Raw genomic sequence first — 21464 nt, 5'->3', positions numbered from 1 at the left:
GTTTAAGAATGATGAATCCATAAAGGAAATGGTGGACTGGTTAGAGAGGTAGTTGGAGAGCCAGTAGAATGTGTGATCATAGTAGCCAGGTGAGAGTTTCAAATATCAAATATGCCAAATGTAGCAGAGAGGAGTAATAAGATCAGGACTAAAAATGATCTTTGGGAGGCAGAATAACATAGTGTTTAAGAGGAGCCAGACAGATCTAGACTCTACCTTTTATTGGCTGTTAACTTGTCTTTTCATCTCTAAAAAGAGAAGAATAATAGGAACTACCTCATGGTGATAGTGAGGCTTAAAATGAGATAATCTGTATAAAACTTTTAGCATAGAGCTTTGCACATATTAAGAGCTCAGTAAAACTTTGGTATTTTTATTATTTTTAAATTGCTAATGCTAAACCCACTGTAAGGACTCAATATTTGTAGTACTTAGAAAATATATACAGTTGACCCTTGAACAAAACGGGGGTTAGGGGCGCTGACCCTCCAAGCTGTCGAAAACCCACATAGTCAGCCCTCTGTATATGCGGTTCCTCCACGTCTGTGGATTCAACCAACTGCAAATCATGTAGTACTGTAGAGTTTACTATTGAAGAAATCTTCATTTAAGTGGACCTGTGCAGTTCAAACCCTTGTTGTTCAAGGGTCAACTGTAATTAGCAATTTTCTAAAAAGTTTGTTCATAGCTAAAATCATCTGGGAAAAAGGGCTTCATGCTGTAGATTAATGTTAATTTCCCTTGAATTTGGGCTAGACTGTTTTGGATTGTTTCAGTGGTTTGAAAATGTAAATCCCAGAGTTGCACGTGAGATGAATGTTGAGTTTGCCTCTTTGAGCATGAATGAAGAGATTCTAGCATTCTTAGTTCTGTGTTTCTCCTTGCAACTGTGTTTTAAATTGAATGTATTATAGTAGAAACCAGAATAAGTTGTGTAACAACATAGCATCCTTGCCCCTGGATGGAAAACCTAGATTGTATAGATACATCTTTCCAAAAGCTGAAAGAATATCATTCACAAAGAACATTGCTTTGAAAGTTCAAAAACAACGTCTGGCAGCTGCTGTAGGGACTGCTTTTCAGGCAGTTTACATTTAGCAGATAAAAGCATTCTTTGTTGTGAAGTATCTTCAGAACTTGGATTTATCTTTACTAGAAACACTTAAATTTGGTATGTGGAGTTTGCCAGTCATGATTTTCCAGTCTTACTGCCTAAGTGGATTCACAGAATATGCCCTAAGGATACTATTCTTTTTTCTCCTTGATCAAGTTAAGGAAACGTAATATTTCTCTATTCCTACATACATTTCTAGGGTAGTGATCAATATTTTCAAATTAATTTTCTTTTCAGTTTATTGATACTTTGCTATTATTTAATAATCTGTGTCACTTGGTTTCAGTTTTTTCCATTTTTAAAATGAAGAGAATCATGCTCTCCAAACCCTTCTCTGGAATGTTTTGACAGTGAGTAAGTGCTGGTAAAAAATGCTTTGAGTTCTTTGAAAGAAATACGGAAATTCTACTTTATATATTTATAAATATACATTAAGACTTCTGTAATTCTTTCATTATGAAAATCAAAAATTATAGGGAAATTTTAAAATGTGTGTACTTGTGAGTAGTGAATGTAAAAGTAGTAGTTTTTGTGTAAATTATTATTTGTTTTTATTCCAAAAAGGATTTCTTTTAATAACTAACCAATAAGATACTTGGCAGGTCCATCAGTTCACCATTAGTAACACGAAACCCTGGATGGGCATTTGAATTTAAGAAACAAGAAAGAAAGAGGAGGGAAAAAACTAGAAAAGGAACAAATTGAAGCCAATAACATGTAACCCACATAAGGCATGGGGTTAATTTAAATATTTATTGACTACCACCTATGTGCCAGGTACCGTTCTTGATGCTGGAATAGTGCATTGAACCAAGCTGACAAAAATCCACTTCCATGTGGACTTTACATTCCAATGGAAGCGTGTAGACAATAAATAAATATATTGTACACCAGATGGTGAAAAGAGCACAGGAGAAATAAAACAGGATAGAGTGTGAGAAGAGGTGGGATGGGTGTTTTTCTATTCTGTAAAGGGAATGCCTCTTCTATAAGTTATATTTAGGCAAAGACATGATGGAAGTGACAGAGCAAACCATGCAGTGATCTGGGGAAAGGGTGTTCTAGTCAGGTAGAATAATAAGTGCAAAGGCCCTCAGGTAGGAGTATTTTTGTTGAATTTGAAAAACGGAAAGAGAATACCTGTGCCCCTCCCCCCCTTCTTGGAACTAAGTGGGGAGACTGGTAGGAGGTGGAAGAGAGGTAGAGGGGATTGTAGGGAATTTAGACCATTGTAAAGACTTTGGCTTTTACTTTGAGTGAGATGGGAAGCCATTGAAAGGGTTTTTGAGCAGAGGAGTGACATGATATGATACAGGCTTTAAAAGGATTACCCTGCTGTTGAGTTGAGAAGACTATAAAGAGATACAAAGGTGGAAACAAGGAACCAGTTAGGAGGTTATTGAAATAGTACAGGGCAGATATTATCAGTTGGATCTGATTGGTAGCTGTCAAATTAGTGAGAAATAGGTTCCACATATATTTTGAAGGTAAAGAAGACTTTTCCTACCGAGTGGACATATGGGGCATTAGAAAAAGAAAGGAATCACAGATGATTCAAAATTTTTGGTCTAAATATTTCTGGTTGGAGTTGCATTTATTGAGATGAGTAAGCCTGTGGGAAGAACAGATTTGGCGAGCTTGGCGAAGGTGAATTGACTTTGGACATGTTAAGCTTGAAGTGCCTAATTATTAACTATCTAGTCAGTGTGTCAAGTAGGCATTTAAATATATGAATCTGGAGTTCCAGGAGGGGGTCTCAGCTGGTCTCTGTCTGGAGATAGAAATTTTTGAATCATCTGTGTTAGATGGCATTTAAATTCAAAAGACTGGATCTGGTCATTTAGGAAGTTAGTGTAGATAGAAAAGGAAAGAGCATGCCCTGGGGGCACTCCAGTGTTAAGAGTTAAGGGAGAAAAAGAAGAGCTGGCAAAGAAGACTCCTTAATCAAACACTTTAGTACTTCTGCACTGAAGTGTATGACTGTTCATAGAAATTGTGGTAATTAAGACCAAAATGGATCCAGATCAGGTCAGGTCACATTTTGTCACTAGGGTGTTATGAGAAAACTTTTGATTTTCAGAGTTTTGAGTTTCAGGATGTGAACACATCATGGGGAAGATAGGACTTTGTACTTTTAAAGGAAAGAAAGCACATGGCACAGAAGCAGAAATGAACATGATTTGTTAGGGACAGTAAAGAAAACAGAATTTTAAAAAAATATTTATTTATTTGGCTGTGTGGGGTCTTAGTTGCGGCACGCGGGATCTTTGTTGAGGCGTGCGAACTCTTAGTTGCAGCATGTGGGATCTAGTTCCCTGACCAGGGATCAAACCTGGGCCCCCTGCATTGGGAGCTTGGAGTCTTAGCCCTTGGAGCACCAGGGAAGTTGAAGAAAACTGAATTGACTAAATCATAGGGGATGTGTGTTGGGAAATAAGGAAAGACAAGTTTGAGAAGTTAGAGCCAGATTATGAAGAGCCTTGAATGCCATTGTGAAGTGTTAATATATGAAGTGGTAGACAGCAAGAATAATTGTCATATACAGTTGATTTGAAAATTACTCTTTCAGCTGTTTGTGTGAATGAATAGAATAGGAATACACTTTAGTCAGTTGGCCAGTATTTGTTGAGTAACTACTTAAAATGCTGCTATGGTCGTCACCTTCTATTGAGCCTTGCTGTGTGCCAGTCATTGGGCTATGCATTCTACTTACATTTCTTGTAGGAGTTGTAAAAGTTGTATCATATGATCTTTGCCTTTGAAACTCTTATAATCTTGTTGGAAAGAAAAGTCTTAAGGCACATAGTTTAAACTATAAAATATTCTACTTCATAAATGGAACTTTCTAAGGGATAGGATGTTCTTTTTTTTCCAGATACTGGTCCTGGATCTTGATCCGGATATATGCTTGAAATAAAGGCTAGTCTGTCAGTCCTCAAGAATAGTGAATTATTTTGTTTTGGTTTTATATTCTCTAGTCACTAGATTATATGCCAATCGTATATGGTTTCCTGAGGATCTTTATTTATGAGAAGGGGGTTGCCCTGTGTGGATTATTCAGATTCTCTGTTAAGGTGTACCAACTATTGTAAAATAATAAATCTACGTTCTGGTTTTAAAATAATTTATAGATTTGGGAGACTGAAGCATGACGGCTGACTATTTGCTACTGGGAAAACTTGTGAAAATATATTTCTGGTTTTTAGAGTTTTTTTAACAACTGTTCTAAATCATGTATATAATTATTTAATGTTTGTCTTTCTCACTAGAGTATAAGGCTTGTAAGTTTAGGAACTGGATCTGTTTTGTTGAATACTGTATTTCCAGGGTGTTACACAATGCCTGGCACATGATAGGTGTTTAGAAATATTTTTTAATGAATGAATGAGTAAATGAATTCAGAGTTGAACTGTAAACCAGCATTAGAGATAATTCCAGCCTAAGAGTCCTAACCTAAAAAGTCTACCACCTCCTATAAATAATATTGGAGTGCTGAAACCAGCCCAAAACATGGTTCTTTACCTTCAATGAAATTGATTTTATTTAACTAAAATGTAAGAAATATATTCCTTTGAAACTGAGGAGTGTTAAAATATATGATATTATTTTTATCTTAGACTGTGTTTGCTTTACTGTCAGTTGCAGAAGCTTGTTGCTTGAGTTAGAACAGTGGATCTTAAACATTGATTTTCACCATACCACTACAGCTTATTTATGATATCTGGAGAATAATAAACTTATTCTGAAATTTAAATTTATTTATAACTAAATGAATTTAAATCCATTTTGAACTGCATTTTGATCCATTTTAACTGATTTTCGGTTCTTCCTGATCTTCTTGTTCTCCTCCCCCCATACCCATTTCTCATGTTAATAATTGCCTCTGTTCTGATAAATTTTTTGTTATGGTCTATCCTGCAGAGAAAGAGATGCTGGTTGCCAGTTTTGGAGATCCCTGTTTTTTATGGAACACAGTTCTGTAAAATTTTCGTAAGATTCCTTGGCAATAACATACACTTGTGATGGACCCTAGAAATACTGCTATGTTAGGATTGGGTTCTGATTCCGAAGGATTTTCAAGAAAGAGTCCCTCTGCCATCAATACTGGTACACTGGTCAGCAAGAGAGAAGTAGAGCTAGAGAACAACACAAAGGAGGAAGAGGACCTTCGCAAGTGGAATCGGGAAAGAGCCATCGAAGCAGGGAAAGATGATGGTTTGACTGATGCACAGCAACAGTTTTCAGTGAAAGAGACAAACTTTTCAGAGGGAAATTTAAAATTGAAAATCGGCCTTCAGGCTAAGAGAACTAAAAAACCTCCAAAGAACTTGGAGAACTATGTATGTCGACCTGCCATAAAAACAACTATCAAGCACCCAAGGAAAGCACTTAAAAGTGGGAAGATGACAGATGAAAAGAATGAGCACTGTCCTTCAAAGCGGGTAAGTAGAATTCCCAACAATATGTGATCATTAACAATATTTGGATTTCACTATTAATTTTTATCGAACCTACGTACATATTTTAGGAATTTTGATTTTAATCTTTTTATGTTATTTCCAAAGTCTGTTTTGTGAGGCAAAACAGGCTTTGAGGCTTGTCAGAGATGTGAGTGATGGTATAACCATGTATGTACTTGTAAAATTACGGCAAATATTTTAAATGGGGTATATCCAGGTTGCTGCTCCTACATGGCCTAGTGGAAAGAATATTGATTGGATTTTTAGTTAGGAAACCTAGAGTTGAATCTTGCCCTCCTGTTTACTAATAGTGTGACTACAGACAAATTAATAGAGAAGAAACTGAGGCTTAAGGATGTTAAATGATTACAAAACCACCTACCTTTCAGGATGGTGCTATTCCTGCTGACCTCAAGAATTTTTGAAAGGTGGATTAAAAAATTTTTATCTAGACCTTTTTACTTGAGACAATGTTAGAGCTTGTCTTGCACAGCTAATTTTTAAAGGGCTTTGAGATGATTGTCTTTAGTAATCTTTCTATAGTATTTTTTTAATAGTGCTAATAATGAGGTTTTGTACTGAAAGGATTTCACCTACAATACATACTTATTCTTAATATATAAGTAGTTTATATCCCATTTATATTATTTGTAGCAGAATATAGTTTGTGGTTCCTGAGGAAAGCTATCTGTATACTTACAACACTGTTGGTAATGGGTTAGGTGTTTATTTTTCCAACAGTTACTTTAGCATAGGATGTTGACTATATTACTGCCCTCTAAATTAGTTCTTCATAAATGATGTAAAGAGCATGAATTACAGAGTCAGAACCAAATTCAAATCCTGGCTTAATAACTGTACACAGTCAATTTGGTTTATCTTAACTGAGCTGTGGTTTCCTCATTTATAACATGGGACTATTAATGCCTGTATTAAATGGGTAAATAAAGAATGAAGTTTCAGTAGCCAAAACATACAACCCAAGTACCAATCAACAGACGATTGGCTTAAGAAGATGTGGTGTGTACGAATGTATGTATATAGATGTGTGTGTATATATATATATGCATATATACATATATGCATATATATATATATACACACAGGGGAATATTACTCAGCCGTAAAAAAGAAATAAATATTGCCATTTGCAGCAACATAGATAGACCTAGAGAATGTTATACTTAGTGAAGTAAGTCAGACAGAGAAAGGCAAATATTATTTGGTATGACTTATATGTGGAATCTAAAAATAATATAAATGAATATTTATATAAAACAGAAACAGACTCATAGACATAGAAAACAAATTTATGGTTACCAAAGGGAGAGAGAGGGACAGAGGGACAAATTAGGAGTATGGGATTAACATATACAAACTACTATACATGAAATAAATAAGCAATAAGGATTTACTATATAGAGCAGGGAATTATATTCAGTATCTTGTAATAATCTATAATGGAATATAATATGAAAAAAAAAACTGAATCAGTTTGCTGTATACTTGAAATGAACACAATATTGTAAGTCAACTGTACTTCAATTTAAAAAAAGAATTAAAAAAAAAAAGAATTAAATTTATATATAGTATTTAGCATGTGGTAGATTCTTGTGAATGTTCTTTTTACAGCCTAAGGTATTGCTTTACAAGGGATCTCTGGAAGAGTTTGGTTATCTGTGCTTGCTCTCAGCATATGATGGTCTGTGAAGAATTTTGTGTTTGTTTGGATGAGTTTTTACATAGTTCTTACCAGCTTCTCTAAAGGGTTCATGACTCCAAAAAGATTAAGCGTCAGTGGCTAAGGAGAGAAAGATACACTGTTATGAGGCATGTTGGTAGTCTAAGAAATCTTGGGAGTTTTATTTATTTTAAAGCAACCAAAACATTTCCCCCCAGTTCTTCAAAAGTAGTTGGGTTTTTGTCCATTCATTCATTCATTCATTTATGGCTGTGTTGGGTCTTTGTTGCTGTGCGCTGGCTTTCTCTAGTTGTGGTGAGCAGGGGCTACTCTTCTTGCGGTGCGTGGGCTTCTCACTGCGGTGGCTTCTCTTGTTGTGGAGCACGGGCTCTAGGCACGCGGGCTTCAGTAGTTGTGGCTCGCGGGCTTAGTTGCTCCACGACATGTGGGATCTTCCCAGACCAGGGCTTGAACCCATGTCCCCTGCATTGGCAGGCGGATTCTTAACCACTGCACCACCAAGGAAGTCCATCAGTGCTGCTTTTAAAACAAATATTAAGCCTTAAATTTCTAGTAAAAACATAGAAATATAGATCATATATTTTATTTCTTAATTGAACTTTTCTTTCAACAATGTTCAGAGGGCAAAAACAAGACCCTCTGAAAAAATAATTTGCTATTCTGGTTAGTACTAACTCACTGTTAACTGTTGATGTAATTTTTAATGGCAAAAGTCAAGTTCAGTTTCAAAAGTGAAATTTTCCGTTTCTTGAATTATGTGACATATTGTTAAATTTATAGTAGTTTACTTACGGATTCTATTATTTAGAGTGATTCAAATATGTCATTTATTTTTTAAAAATTTCAATCCACAGTTTTAGTAACTGGCATGTTAATAACTAAAGTTTAAAGTTTAGTTTATTCTTTGGAGAAGTATTAGATGCTCTTCATGTCATATAAGTTACAGATTTTAAGGGTCCGATTTTTGTTTTTTTAAATGTATTTTCTCCTAGTTTTATTGCGATATAATTGACATACAGCACTGTTTAAGATGTATTTGGTTTATTTTTAATTACTTTTGAGATTTATCTTTTTGTATTACATTTTGGCAAAACTAAAAAATTTCATAACATTCAGCGTTGGCAAGAATATAGGGGAAACAACCACTCTCATGCACTGTTGCTGGAGAGTATATTGATACTGTACTTTAAAAAAAAAAAATTCATTCATTCATTCATTCATTCCACACCTGGTCTTAGTTGCAGCACGTTGGGTCTTTTTTAGTTCGGCATGCGGACTTCTTAGTTGTGCCATGCATGTGGGATCTAGTTCCCTGACCAGGGATCGAACCCGGGCCCCCTGCATTGGGAGCATGGTGTCTTACCCATTGGACCACCAGGGAAGTCCTGATACCATACTATTTTTATTTTTTATTTTTAAATTTTTTTATTTTTGGCTGTGTTGGGTCTTCATTGCCGCGTACGGGCTTTCTCGAGTTGCAGTGAGCAGGGGCTACTCTTTGTTGCAGTGTGTGGGCTTCTCATTGTGGTGGCTTCTCTTTGTTGTGGAGCACGGGCTCTAGGCGCGTGGGCTCCAGTAGTTGTGGCACGTGGGCTCAGTAGTTGTGGCTCGCATGCTCTAGAGCACAGGCTCAGTAGTTGTGGCACACGGGCTTAGTTGCTCCGTGGCATGTGGGATCTTCCCGGATCAGGGCTCGAACCCATGTCCCCTGCATTGGCAGGTGGATTCTTAACCACTGCGCCACCAGGGAAGTCCCAGATGCCGTACTTTTTGAGAGTAGTTTGCTTGTATCTGTCATAATTAAAAATGGACAATTCCTTGATTCCTCAGTGTCACTTCTAAGAAACTATCTTATAGAATACTTGCAAGTATATACCAAGATATATGTGTAAGATATTTATTAGAAGTATAGATTCCTGATACCTTCTTATTGGTTTTGACTCGGTATGTCTGGGTGTTTTTTAAAATATCTTTATTGAGATATAACTCACATATCATACCATCCACCCATTTAAACTGTACAATTCAGTGGGTTTTGATATATTACATTATTAATTTTTTAAAAATTGTAAAATATATTAATATAGAATTTGCCATTTTGGTCATTTTTAAGTGTAAATTCAGTGTCACTAATTCCATTCACAGTGTTGTACAACCATCCCCACTATCTGTTTTCAAAACCTTCTCATCACCCGAAACAGAAATTCTGTAACCATTAAACAATAACTCTGTATTGCCCCTCCACTAAGCCTCTGGTAACCTATAATCTACTTTCTGTCTCTCTGAAATTGTCTATTCTAGGTACCTCATATAAGTGGAATCATACAATATTTGTCCTTTTGTGTCTGGCTTATTTCACTTAGCATAATGTCTTCAAGTTCATCCATGTTGTAGCATGTACCAGAACTACTTCCTTTTTTATGGCTGAATAATTTTCCATTATATGTTTATACCACTTTGTGTTTATCCATTCATCATCTGTGGGCACTTGGATTGCTTCCACATTTTGGCTATTGGAAAATACGCTGCAGTGAACATTGGTGTACAGACATCTGTTTGATTCCTGCATTCTATTCCTTTGGGTAATATACTTAGGAGTAGTATTGCTGGATTTGCTGGATCCTATGATAAGTCTATATCTTTTTGAGGAACTGCCAAACTGTTTTCCATAGCAGCTATACCATTTCATATTCCCACCAGCAATGCATGGGGGTTTCAGTTACTCCAAATCCTCATCACTGCTTTTTACTTTCTGTGTGTGTGTGTATATGTGTATGTATGTGTATTTTAAATAATAGCCATCCTAAAGGGTATGAAGTTGTATCTCACTGTGGTTTTGCTTTGCATTTCCTTGATGACTAATGGTGTTGAGCATCTTTTCTTGAGCTTATTGACTATTTGTATATCTTCCTTGGAGAAATGTCTGTTTAAATCTTTTGACTGCTTTTGAATTGTGGATTTGTTGTTGTTGTTGTTGCTGAGTTTTCAGGGTTCGAGATATAGTCTAGATATATGAGTTGCTAATATTTTTTTCCTGTTCTGTGGGTTGTCTTTTTCCTCTCTCGATAGTGTCCTGATGCATAGACGTTTTAAGTTTTGGTGAACTCCAATTTGTCTGTTTTTTCTTCTATTGCCAGTGCTTTGGTGTCATAGCCAAGATATCACTGCCAAATCTAACATCATGAAGATTTTCCCCTATGTTGTCTTCTAAGGGTTTTACAGTCCTGGCTCTTAACGTTTAGGTCTTTGAGAGATTTTCAGGTATCCCTCTCACCCTGAACTTGCTCTCTGAATTCAGAAACTGATTAAGATAGCAAGAGATACTTTGGACATGGGAAACTGTTATATAAAAAATTTAATGTATAAGAGTATGGATATTGGACTAGCAACTATTATTTTGATTAGGTAATACACTCCTATGATTCAGAATTTAAAAGATAAAAAAGGAAACAATGAAACATTGTTACCATCATTACCCTTCTCTCTCCTCAAATCCATTTTGGAGTCTCCTTTTAGGCAATCATGTGACAACCCCATGCTAACTATGATAACTAGCTAAGCAGAACAACCATTTCTCAACCAAAATGAAGAAAAACTGTTCTGTGTATTGAAATTGTCTTACTTGGAAAATAAATAAGAACAAGTTGTTTGGAACCAAAATTGGTGCAAAGAAGCTTCCAGGAACATAACTGCAACATCAGTGCCTTTGATATCTCCCAGAAATATATTATATATATATATATATACAAGCAAATGCAAGTAATCCCTCCCCCCCAGTTTAAAAATATAAATGGTACTATACTGTACACACTGTTTTGTGTCATTGTTTTTTCCACTTAAATAGTGTGTTAGCGTATCGTGGAGGATTTTCCTGTACGAAACTAAGAGAGCTTCTTTAGCCCTTTGAAATATGGGTGACGAATATTTTTTTTTCCAGTTTTTCATTTGTTTTTAGACCTTGCTTATTTTTTATTTTGCCATGCAGAAGTCTTTAGTTTTTTACTGAATTTAATTAATAAGTCTTTCCTTTTATGGCTTCTAGAATTTGACATATAACTAGAAGGGCCTTCACTCTAAGTTTATAAAAGATCTCCTTATATTTTTTAATAGGAGTTTTTTAATGTTTCATTTTTTTATTATTATTATTTTTGGCCACGGATCTTAGTTCCGCAGCCAGGGATTGAACCCAGGTCCACAGCAGTGAAAGCTCAGGTTGTAACCACTGGACTGCTAGGGAATTCCCTAATGTTTCATTTTAAATATATAAATATTTGATCCATTTGGAGTTTATCATGATGTGTAATATGAGTTGTGGATCCAAGTTTATCTTTTTCCAAATAGCTGCAAGTTGTCTCAACCCTTTTATTAAGAAGTTTTTTTTAGTCCTCAGATTTGAGACACTACCTTTACCATACACTGAATTTCCATGTGTACTTGAGTCTGGTCTGATTTCCCACTTTGTGTCATTGGTCTCTATTTATTTGCCAGCATGATAGTTTTAATTATTATGTTTTATATCTGGTAGGGTTAATCCTTCCTTATTACTTATATTTAAGAGTGTTCCTTGCATTATTGCCTATTAGTTTATAAGCTTTATGTGATTTTTAATAAAAATAGAATTTTTTTCTAGAACTTGTCCAGTTGATTATAAAGTTCATATTTTGTTCATCTTTATCTGTGGTTGAACTTGGAACCTAATTGGTTCTCCTTCAGAAGCTCTGAATTTGCTTTGCTGGGAATTAGGGTGTGTTAGTAACACCTTTCCTGGGGGAGAGCCCCATTTTACCCCTAGGCCATGGATTGGTACGTTTACCCTCTGGGCAACTATGCCTACTTAGATCACCCTTCTTTTTTCTTTTCTTTTCTTTTCTTTTGGTACCCTTGGAGATTTTTCTTACTTCCTATGAGGCCACAGTGCAACAAACTTGGCATCTTATGCTGGATTGAGTTATTTTATTGTAGTAGACGGACCTTTATGCTATTTATCCTGTCTTATGGCTAGAGTAGAAATCAACTGATTGTTTTATAAGAAATACATTCGTTATTAATTTTAAAATAGATTTTCCTGTCTCATTTTTGTCTATGGTAGAAAGGCATATTTTCTTTTAAATTTCCTGTAAAAATTTGGGTTTGGCTGTCTTGCAACTTCATGTTGTGTCTGTGTCATTTCATAAGTTGTCAGAATGGTATAGTCATTCTTCTATTGCGGTATTTTAGGAAGCGAAAGTAGGGGTGGAAGTCATTATATTTACTTGTATTTATCACACACCAACTTAAAAGGAGAAGAGGGAGTGTTAAAATTTACAGCTGTAATTATAATTTCCCTGCCAAAAGGTAGTTTTCTGTTTAGAAAAGAAATGAGTGTTAGATTATTTAAGAAACAGTCCTTTGGAGATGTAATTTTGAGTTTCAGTGAAGTGATTTTTATGGAGAATTATTAAAACCCTCAGTGAATCCAAGTATTCTAATTAAGGTCTGTTGGCCTAAGATTTTAGTAAATTTATATAACTGATAGATTAATGTAGGTTCTTTAGTAAGAAAATATACAGATAATAACAGTTATCTCTGTTCTTGCTCAGTACGGTTAATTTGCCTAGCAGTCTTTCTTGTTTCACACAAATTCCAATTGTTTTGAAATGAAATGTTGAGGAAAAAAATGGGTTTGATATTACTTAGGTTTTGGCTTTTCTTTCCTTGGCATATCTGTTAAACAGCAGTAATTGTCTGCCTAAGTCAGGTTTTCTGCATATAGTAGTTCCTTTAAATTGTGCCCTATATTAGATTAGCCTGGTTTTAGATAAAATGTATATAATTTTAATTGAGATACAATTCAAATACCATAAAATTCACTCTTTTAAACTGTACAATTGAGAGGTTTTTAGTATATTCAGTATATTAGCTACATACAGAGGTGTGCAGCGATCACCACTGTCTAATTTCAGAACATTTTCTTTACCTTAAATATGTATTTTTATTTTGTCTATTACACTTTAGAAAACTAATCATAGGACTAATATTTTACTTTGTAGTTTTCACAAAGGAGGGTCAAATTTTGTATCACTTAATTTTGAACATAATCTCTTGTCTAGACTCATAACATTCTTTTATTTATTTATTCCTCCATAAAATATTTGAGTGCCTGTTATGTGCAGTAAATGAGTAATTATGATGTAATATGATAACTTCCATAATAGAAATACATATGGAGTGTTTATGGAATCAGAATTGTTAGGAGAAGGTGATGAGCAGGAGAATATGCATGGAAAGCTTTACAGAGGAACTCATAATTAAAATTAGATGTTGACATCTTTGTTAGAAATTGCTAGAAAGAGAAGGACTCTGGGGGCAAAGTAAATAGTAAAGGGCAAAGGCGGTTTTAGCATGTCTCCTAGATGTTTGTCAGTTGTGCTGTAAAACAAGAATTTGACAGCCCTTTAGTGTAGTTGAGTACTAAGAAAATAATAAAGAATGGAAGACAGGTGGGGAACTTATCACCTCTTCATATTGCACTCAAAAATTTAGGGAACCTCCACTTCACTTTTTGTCTACTTTTTCTTTGTATCAGATCTTTGGTTGAAGTTTTTTTCTCTGATCTGACTTGCAAAGTAAGTTTTAATCTTAAAATCATAAAGTGTTGCTTTTAATGCTGTAAGATTTTATTTATCTATTTATTTATTTATTTATGGTGGAGTTGGGTCTTTGTTGCTGGGCACGGGCTTTCTCTAGTTGCGGCGAGTGGGGGCTACTCTTCCTTGCGGTGCACGGGCTTCTCATTGCGGTGGCTTCTCTTGTTGCGGAGCACGGGCTGTAGGCGTGCGGGCTCCGGCAGTTGTGGCTCACGGGCTCTAGAGCGCAGGCTCAGTAGGTGTAGCGCACAGGCTTAGTTGCTCTGCGGCATGTGGGATCTTCCTGGACCGGGGCTCGAACCTGTGTCCCTTGCATTGGCAGGTGGATTCTTAACCACTGCGCCCAGGGAAGCTCAATGCTATAAGATTTTAAAGCAGAAATTGCATGACCATACCGATTTGTTCGTGGGATTTTTTCTTTGTTTTTAAATTTGTGATCCTGTTTTATATTAGTATTCCTCTTAGAAAGAGGAAATATTTTAAAGTTAAAATTGATCTTTGGGAAAGTTTTTCTGTTTGAGAAATTTAGGATTACTTGTAGTAAGTAGGAACCCTATCATTTATAACTGTAATGTTAAATATTACCAAAGTTACAGTACCTGAATTTTATTTTATAAATCTGTTAATAGTGAACTACCTTGGTCTTCATACAGTAGTGAAAGTCAAGCAGGAATAATATTGGACCAGATTGGTAGAGCTTCTTGAGGACACAGAACTGCAACAGCAGATGGCATTAGAGATCAGGTTTAAGGATGAGTTGCAAGGATTTAACTGTTAAGGGGGGAAGGGAAGTGAGGTGCATTGAGGATTCAGGGTACAGCTGGCAAATCTCAGAATGACCCTTGGGTGTTGTTGGTCTGTTTAAAGGTATATGTGTGTTTTTTTTTTTTGAAACCAACTATTTCAAAATCTAGCAATTAAGAATTCTCTTCCAAGAAGAAAGGGAAACCTTTGTTGTATGCCTGATAACTCCTTCTTCCCTCCCCCAGCTAAAAGCTGGAAAAATATGAAGGTGTCATACAAGATCTATTTAATATAGCCTTTGCTTCTTCATTATAAATAAATATCACTTTGCACCAGCAAGTGCCTAATGTTAGATGTTAAGAGAGGTATATATGATTGGGTAAAGACCTACCAGGGAAAGGGGCAATAGTTTGCATATTAACTGTGGCTTTCTTGGAACCCCTTAATATAAATATGAGTCTTTCTCCAAGCTGGATTTATGGTGTTCCTAAAGGCTTTGGTTTCTCCAAAATCTGTTAGCTAAATTGAGGGAATACAGATCAGTAGAAGAAGGTAATGTCTCAAAGATGTCAGAAATAAAGTACTGTTAATGTGAAATAGTGATGAGAACTCACTCTTTAAACAAAACAGGTTTTGAACTGTTAAATTTGGTCTTTTTCTATTCTTTATTTTTTAACAGCCAAGTCCTGATCTGCTATGTATATTTTACCTTCATTTTTGGAAAACATTTCAAAGTCAAGTATACACGCTTGCGATAAAGTTCTGCTACTATATTAGGAAGTCAGAGTTTAGGAGGTGCACAAAAGCATTTTGACAAAAATTCACAGATGGTAAATATATATACTAGAATATTTTAGCTGTTTTTAACCAAGCTACATAGAATTACTAACATCTGAGTATATATGTAAAGGCAAAAAGACGATCCTAATAACTGCAGGATTCAGTAGTAACTTTCACAGTAAAAACAGTGAAACAAGATGGAACCTGCTTCTGAACCCCACCTTTTCATTTTTTGGCAAAATTGCTGAGTGTGATTATCTTGTAGTTCCTTGTCTAGCCCTTGATTGCATGGGTAGGAAGCTACAGAAGACTGCTGAAGAAATCACAGGTAGATACTGGAAATTACAAGCCAAAGGCAGGGGAGCTTGGTAACTTCTCTTGTTTGGTAATTATGACCGTTAGGAATTCTCAAACAAGTGGAAATTTTCCTAGGCATACTTGGTGACATTTTTTTCTTCTGTTTCAGCTTCGAAGATAAAGATGAGAAATTAGAAGAATAAATTTAAGGTTACTAAGTTCCTAAATAACAAGCAAAAAGAAAGAAGTTTCAGTATACAGTAGAGAGAGGAAGTAGGATGAGGGAGTGGAAAGAGTTAGCTCAGATGTCACCCAATTCTTTGAAATGTTTCCTGAATCCTCGCAGGCAGAGTTAGTTACTCTAACCTCTGTGCTTCCATTGCATATATTTCTCTGTTTTGAACACATATCACATATTGTAATTATTAATTTGTCTCTCTTTGACTAGTGAATGTTCCTTAAGTGTCAAGGTGACCTTTTTAGTTTTTGCATTTCATGATCAACACGGAACATGCTTTAAAAAAAGGGTTCAATAAGGGACTTCCCTGGTGGGGCAGTGGTTAAGAATCTGCCTGCCAATGGAGGGGACATGGGTTCGAGCCCTGGTCCGGGAAGATCCCACATGCCGCAAAGCTACTAAGCCCATGCACCACAACTACTGAGCCTGTGTGCTCTAGGGCCCACGTGCCGCAACTGCTGAGCCCACGTGCTGCAGCTACTAAAGCCTGCACGCCTAGAGCCCGTGCTCTGCAACAAGAGAAGCCACCGCAATGAGAAGCCTGCGCACCACAACGAAGAAGAGTAGCCCCCACTTGCTGCAACTAGAGAAAGTCCGCGTGCCAACGAAGACCCAACGCGGCCAAAAAAAAAAAAAAAAAAGTTCAGCAAGATTATGGACTGTGGGTTTATGTCTGTAAGCATAAAACAAATACTACCACCACCATCAAAAATACTGCCCTTAAATTATAGCTTGGCGATAAGAGAATTTGTTTGCCTAGTCCTAAGATGGTGCTTGTACACATAACTTTCGTAACTGAACTACTCATAAATATTTTCTCTTCTTTCATTTATTGAAAGTGTATGTTAAAACTTTTAGGTCTTTCAAAACAACCTATAGTTAATTTTAAGAAGTAAGTATTATTGGTAGTAATGCAATGACTTGTGGCTGTTTCATGAATTTCCTGGTAAGGCACAACTTTGGTTACTACCCTTATAATAGGTCGAACAAAAACTTTCCTTTAAGTATTTTGTCACAACACAGAGTGGTGAACTAAGTTGTCTATGTTATCTTCATTTAAAAACAACCCCACATTAGGCTCTTAGTTTAAGAAAACATTTTTAGTAGTCAAATACCTTTTGAATGCATTTAGCACATCTTAGTGACTCATCCACTTAAAAGTGATACCAGATTGTTACCAAGCAAGGGCTCTTGCGCCCATGCAGAAAGCCAAACTCTGACAGCGGGTGTTTGCAGCAAAGTAAGGGTTTATTTGCAGGGCCCCAAGCAAGGAGAATGAGCAGCTCACCGACTTTCTTCTGATTGGTTGGTGATAAGGTAACAGGGTGATGTCCGGGAATCCCAACCTTCTTTTTCCAACCAGTCTGGGGTCTGTATGCATGTGGTCAGCATGTAGTCACCATCTTCCACCTGGGTGGGGCGTCTTAGTTTCTAAAGAAAAACTCAAAGATATACACCAGATTGTTATCTGTGTCTCTTCAGGAGGAACTAGGAATCCTGTGACCCTATTGCCCTAATCGTTAACTGCTTGAGCCTACTCTTTGGAACTCCTGGAAGCCTAGGAGACTTTTTCTTTCCTACAAACAAGAAACAGGGACACGGAGGTGCTTTTGTATCCAGGAAGGCTCCACAGGGTCCTGCTTGGTTTCAGTACCCCCTTTTCTTTGGTACTTCTCAGTCCTGAGGGCAACAGGGACGAGACAAGAAAGGGAATAAAGTTTTGGATAGAGAGATTAGTCATAAACTCAGTATGAACTTGGTTTTAGGGAAACTTTGTCTCCAGATGAGCCCACATGAAACTGTTTTATTCTTACTGCTATCTGGTTTATGTTTACCCAGTGCCTTTTTTTTTTTTTCAACCAGTTTTCTTTGTGTTTAGGCTCCTTAGCTCTTATCAGTGAATTTGAGACTTGCTAAACAGAAGATGGTCACATTCTTCTTACCAGTAACTTTTGAGCTGAGTGCCATCTATGAGTGTAGTCTTTCTTATACCAACTTATGAAAAGGTCCAGAATACAAGTCCGCATTATCCCACTGGAATTCTGTTGTCTTACCTTCATACTGATTGTTTGCTTTGGAAGCTGCTTGAGCTAGAATTCTTTTGTAGTAGAGAAGAAGAGAACGGTTGGCATAGAGCCCAGCTTCTCCAGGGCAGAGGCTATTATGCAAATTCTCCCAGATCTTCACATTTCAGTAAAACCTTCTTTTCTCCCTTTAACACACACAAAACAGACTGCTAAGGGGGCAGCCACGATCTGCCCTAAGCCTTGGAGACAAAACAAGGAAGGTGCCACTCTTCCCAAAATACCATCAATTGTAGAAGCATATGCTTCCATAAATGGAGGGGAAGAGTAGATCCCTTCTATTGCACTGTATGGCTTCTGTTATAAATGTACCAGGAAGATTAAAACTACCATAATTAGTTTCATCAGGTTCAGCCTCAATTCTTGCTTTCATTTTGTAGTAGAAACTTCTCTAATCAGTGCTGCTTCTGGCTGATTGAGCAGTTCACTTTCTTTTAAAGTGTAGCATGTTAGGGATATGTGCTTGAGTCTGTATTATGGTTTGTTTTAATGGTGTACATAATGAGGTATGGTAAAAATGAATGTTTCTCATTTCATTGTTGATCTTGCTAATGGAAAAAGTCATTATTGAAACAAACTGATAGAAGGCATGACTTCCTTAGTCCCAGAGAATTAAGCCTAAGTATCATCACGTTGATTCACTAATTCACATGCTGCTTTTTATGGTTGTCTGTTCATATCTTTATTTCATTTTAATGACTGTAAATCATTCCAGAGATGCTCACATATAGACTGCTTCATATGTGCACATTGCTAATAAATTCTGAGGTACAGCTGCATAGAAATGAATGAAGACTTTTGGGGAGACATCAGAATTAAAGGCCCTATATGATGAGATAACAAACCCGGAGCTTTTCTGAAACTTCATGAATAGGGACAAAAGGTTGAACACATGATGAAAGAGACGTTTTTTCCTGCCTGACCTCACTTTGTGAGTCTAAACCACTGAAGACATTGTTCTAAATTGCCCCTCTCTCCCAATTAGTAGATAGGGATTTGGGGGGAGAAATCCTGAGAGAAAGAGTATAGATTAATTTAGATATGTGCTATGGTGGTGATTTTACACTTTAGGAATAAACTAGGTGTAAAGAAGAATCTAAAGACTTTGTTTCCTCTGCTGTTGATACCTGGGACAGATTGGCATCTAATGTTCCTTAAATTATATTCAGTAGCAAGAAGCATATTATTATTACTATTATTACTATTCTTTTACTATAATATTTTCTGAAGGAATTAAACTTCCTGTAGTAATATGTTTTGGTTGACTCTTGATTGTAATGGGGACAATATAATGAGCTTGATTTTGGACTTCAGTCCAGAATATAGAGTTCAAGTGCAGCACCTAATTAATGGTTTTGTAATTTAAGAAAAGCCCATAGTGGTCTGCTTTTGAAAAGAAAAATTTTGTGATTTTATATTAAAATACTTGACTTAATTATCTATATGTTAAATTTTCTTTAATAATTTATTTCGGGACTCCTCCCCCAACCCCCATTCTCAGATGTTTTGGTTCTCTCTTTGATTGTATGTCACAAACTGAACCTTTGCACATTTCTTGAAGATGTTTTCTGAATATTTTCATAAGTAGACTTAAGATTCTTGCCTTACTTATAGTTCTAATTTTTAACATAGTTTTGCAAGTAATTTATGTTCCATACAATCACTTGGGAGAAATTTGTACATAAGCATTTTTCTTTACATTTTTTAGTGCTTGTCCTAGAGTTTGCAGTATACATTTACAACTGATCTAAGTCCACTTTAAAATAACACGGTATTGCTTCACAGATACCTTATAATAATAAAGTAACACAAATTCCTCCCTTCCCTTCCTTGTCTCTTGTATCATTACTGTCATTCATTTCAGTTATACACAAGGATATACGTACACATCATACATTATTGAATATGTTGTTGCTATTATTATTTTAAATACACTGTTTTCTGTTAGATCAATTAAGAATAAGAAAAGTAGGGAATTCCCTGGTGGTCTAGTCTAGTGGTTAGGACTCTGTGCTTCTACTGCAGGGGGCATGGGTTCAATCACTGGTGGGGGAACTAAGATCCCACAGGCCACGCGGTGTGGCCAAAAAAAAAAAGAGAATAAGAAAAATAAAAGTTTTTATTTTACCTTCACTTTTTCTTCTCCAGTGGTCTTTTTTTCTTTATGTAGATCCAAGTTTCTGACCTATGTCATTTTCCTTCTCTCTAAAGAACTTCTTTTAATACCTTGCAAGACAAGTCTACTGGCAACAAATGCCCTCAATTTTTGTTTGTCAGAGAAAGTCTTTGTTTCTTCTTCACTTGTAAAGGATAATTTCACAGGTTACAGAATTCTAGGTTATTTTTTTTTCTTCCAACACTTTAAATATTTCACTCCACTCTCTTCTTGCTTGCATGGTTTCCGAGGAGAAGTTGGATGTAATTCTTAGTTTTGCTCATTTGTAGCTAAGAGGACAATCTTTAGTCCTATGATTAGGTCTCAGTCTTTTGGTTATCCTGTACCTCTAGACTATAAACTTCACAGATACTTCTCGGTGCCCCCTCCCCTCTTAGGTAGGACAGAATAGTTGGAGTGGGCTAGAGTTGGATCATTTCCTCCCCCCAGATCAGTTAGGCTTTGTTAAATCCCAGCAGGTTAGGCTCTGGTTAATAGTTTCTCCTGAGGGCAGACCTTGTTGGGAACCGAATGGTCTGGCATATTTCAAAGTGGTTCGTTTTCTCCTCCCACAGCGGGAATTAAGAGGGGACTTTTCTCATCTTGTGAACCTCTTAGAGATCCAGGAGATAAAACTCATAAAACTGTGGGAGAATCACAATAACTGAGTCCTCTTGGAGTTTTCAACTCTCAAACTTGTCTACATTGAGCCTCCAGCAATTTGTCAGAGTTCAGGTTTCCCTACCCTAGCACTCACTCATTCCACCAGGGTTTCAGCTCATGGGTTTCTGCTCTGGTAAATGATGATTCTCTGTCAGTCACTGCAGTTTTGGGGGCAGTAGTTTGCCCTGTGACTTCACTTCTATTATGGATATAAATGGTTGATTTTTCAGTTTGTTTAACTTTTCACTTGTTGTTAGGACAGAATGGTAACCTCCAAGCTTCTCCATAAACCTGTAATCAACAAACATTGCAATAGAATTGTGTATAATTGGTTTACAAGAGGACGAAATTGTGAATTTTCATCTACATCTCAGCTTTCATTGCCTGCAGACTAGTTTCAAAATCTTCCACGTAATAATAGAATGATAGGAGGAACTTTCCAGCACATATCATGTAAAAACGAATATATAAGGCACATCACTGTTTTAGTGGGTTCCAGTAAGCAAACTACTTTGAATAAGTTTTCCTGTGTTGATATTGTTATCTATAGAGTGTAACTTTAAAGCTTTCCTGTGTTCAAGTGCTCTTTTTAAACACATAA

The 21464-nt window shown here is 36.3% G+C and overlaps 1 protein-coding gene across 6 annotated transcripts in view; it reads left to right on the top strand.

The window, feature by feature from the left end:
* Window positions 1–21464, top strand: part of ASH1L (ASH1 like histone lysine methyltransferase) — a 210619-nt gene that overhangs the window by 21037 nt on the left and 168118 nt on the right. For all 6 annotated transcript variants that reach the window (XM_059933231.1, XM_059933223.1, XM_059933240.1 and 3 more), the window contains one exon: window positions 5036–5556. In XM_059933231.1, coding sequence (XP_059789214.1) covers window positions 5137–5556 — 420 coding nt within the window. In that variant the 5' untranslated portion in view covers window positions 5036–5136. The remainder of the gene's footprint in view (window positions 1–5035; window positions 5557–21464) is intronic.

This window comes from Balaenoptera ricei, chromosome 1, assembly GCF_028023285.1.
Source record: "Balaenoptera ricei isolate mBalRic1 chromosome 1, mBalRic1.hap2, whole genome shotgun sequence".
In the NCBI taxonomy this organism is placed as follows: domain Eukaryota; kingdom Metazoa; phylum Chordata; class Mammalia; order Artiodactyla; family Balaenopteridae; genus Balaenoptera; species Balaenoptera ricei.
This window is presented reverse-complemented; position numbering and strand designations above follow the sequence as displayed.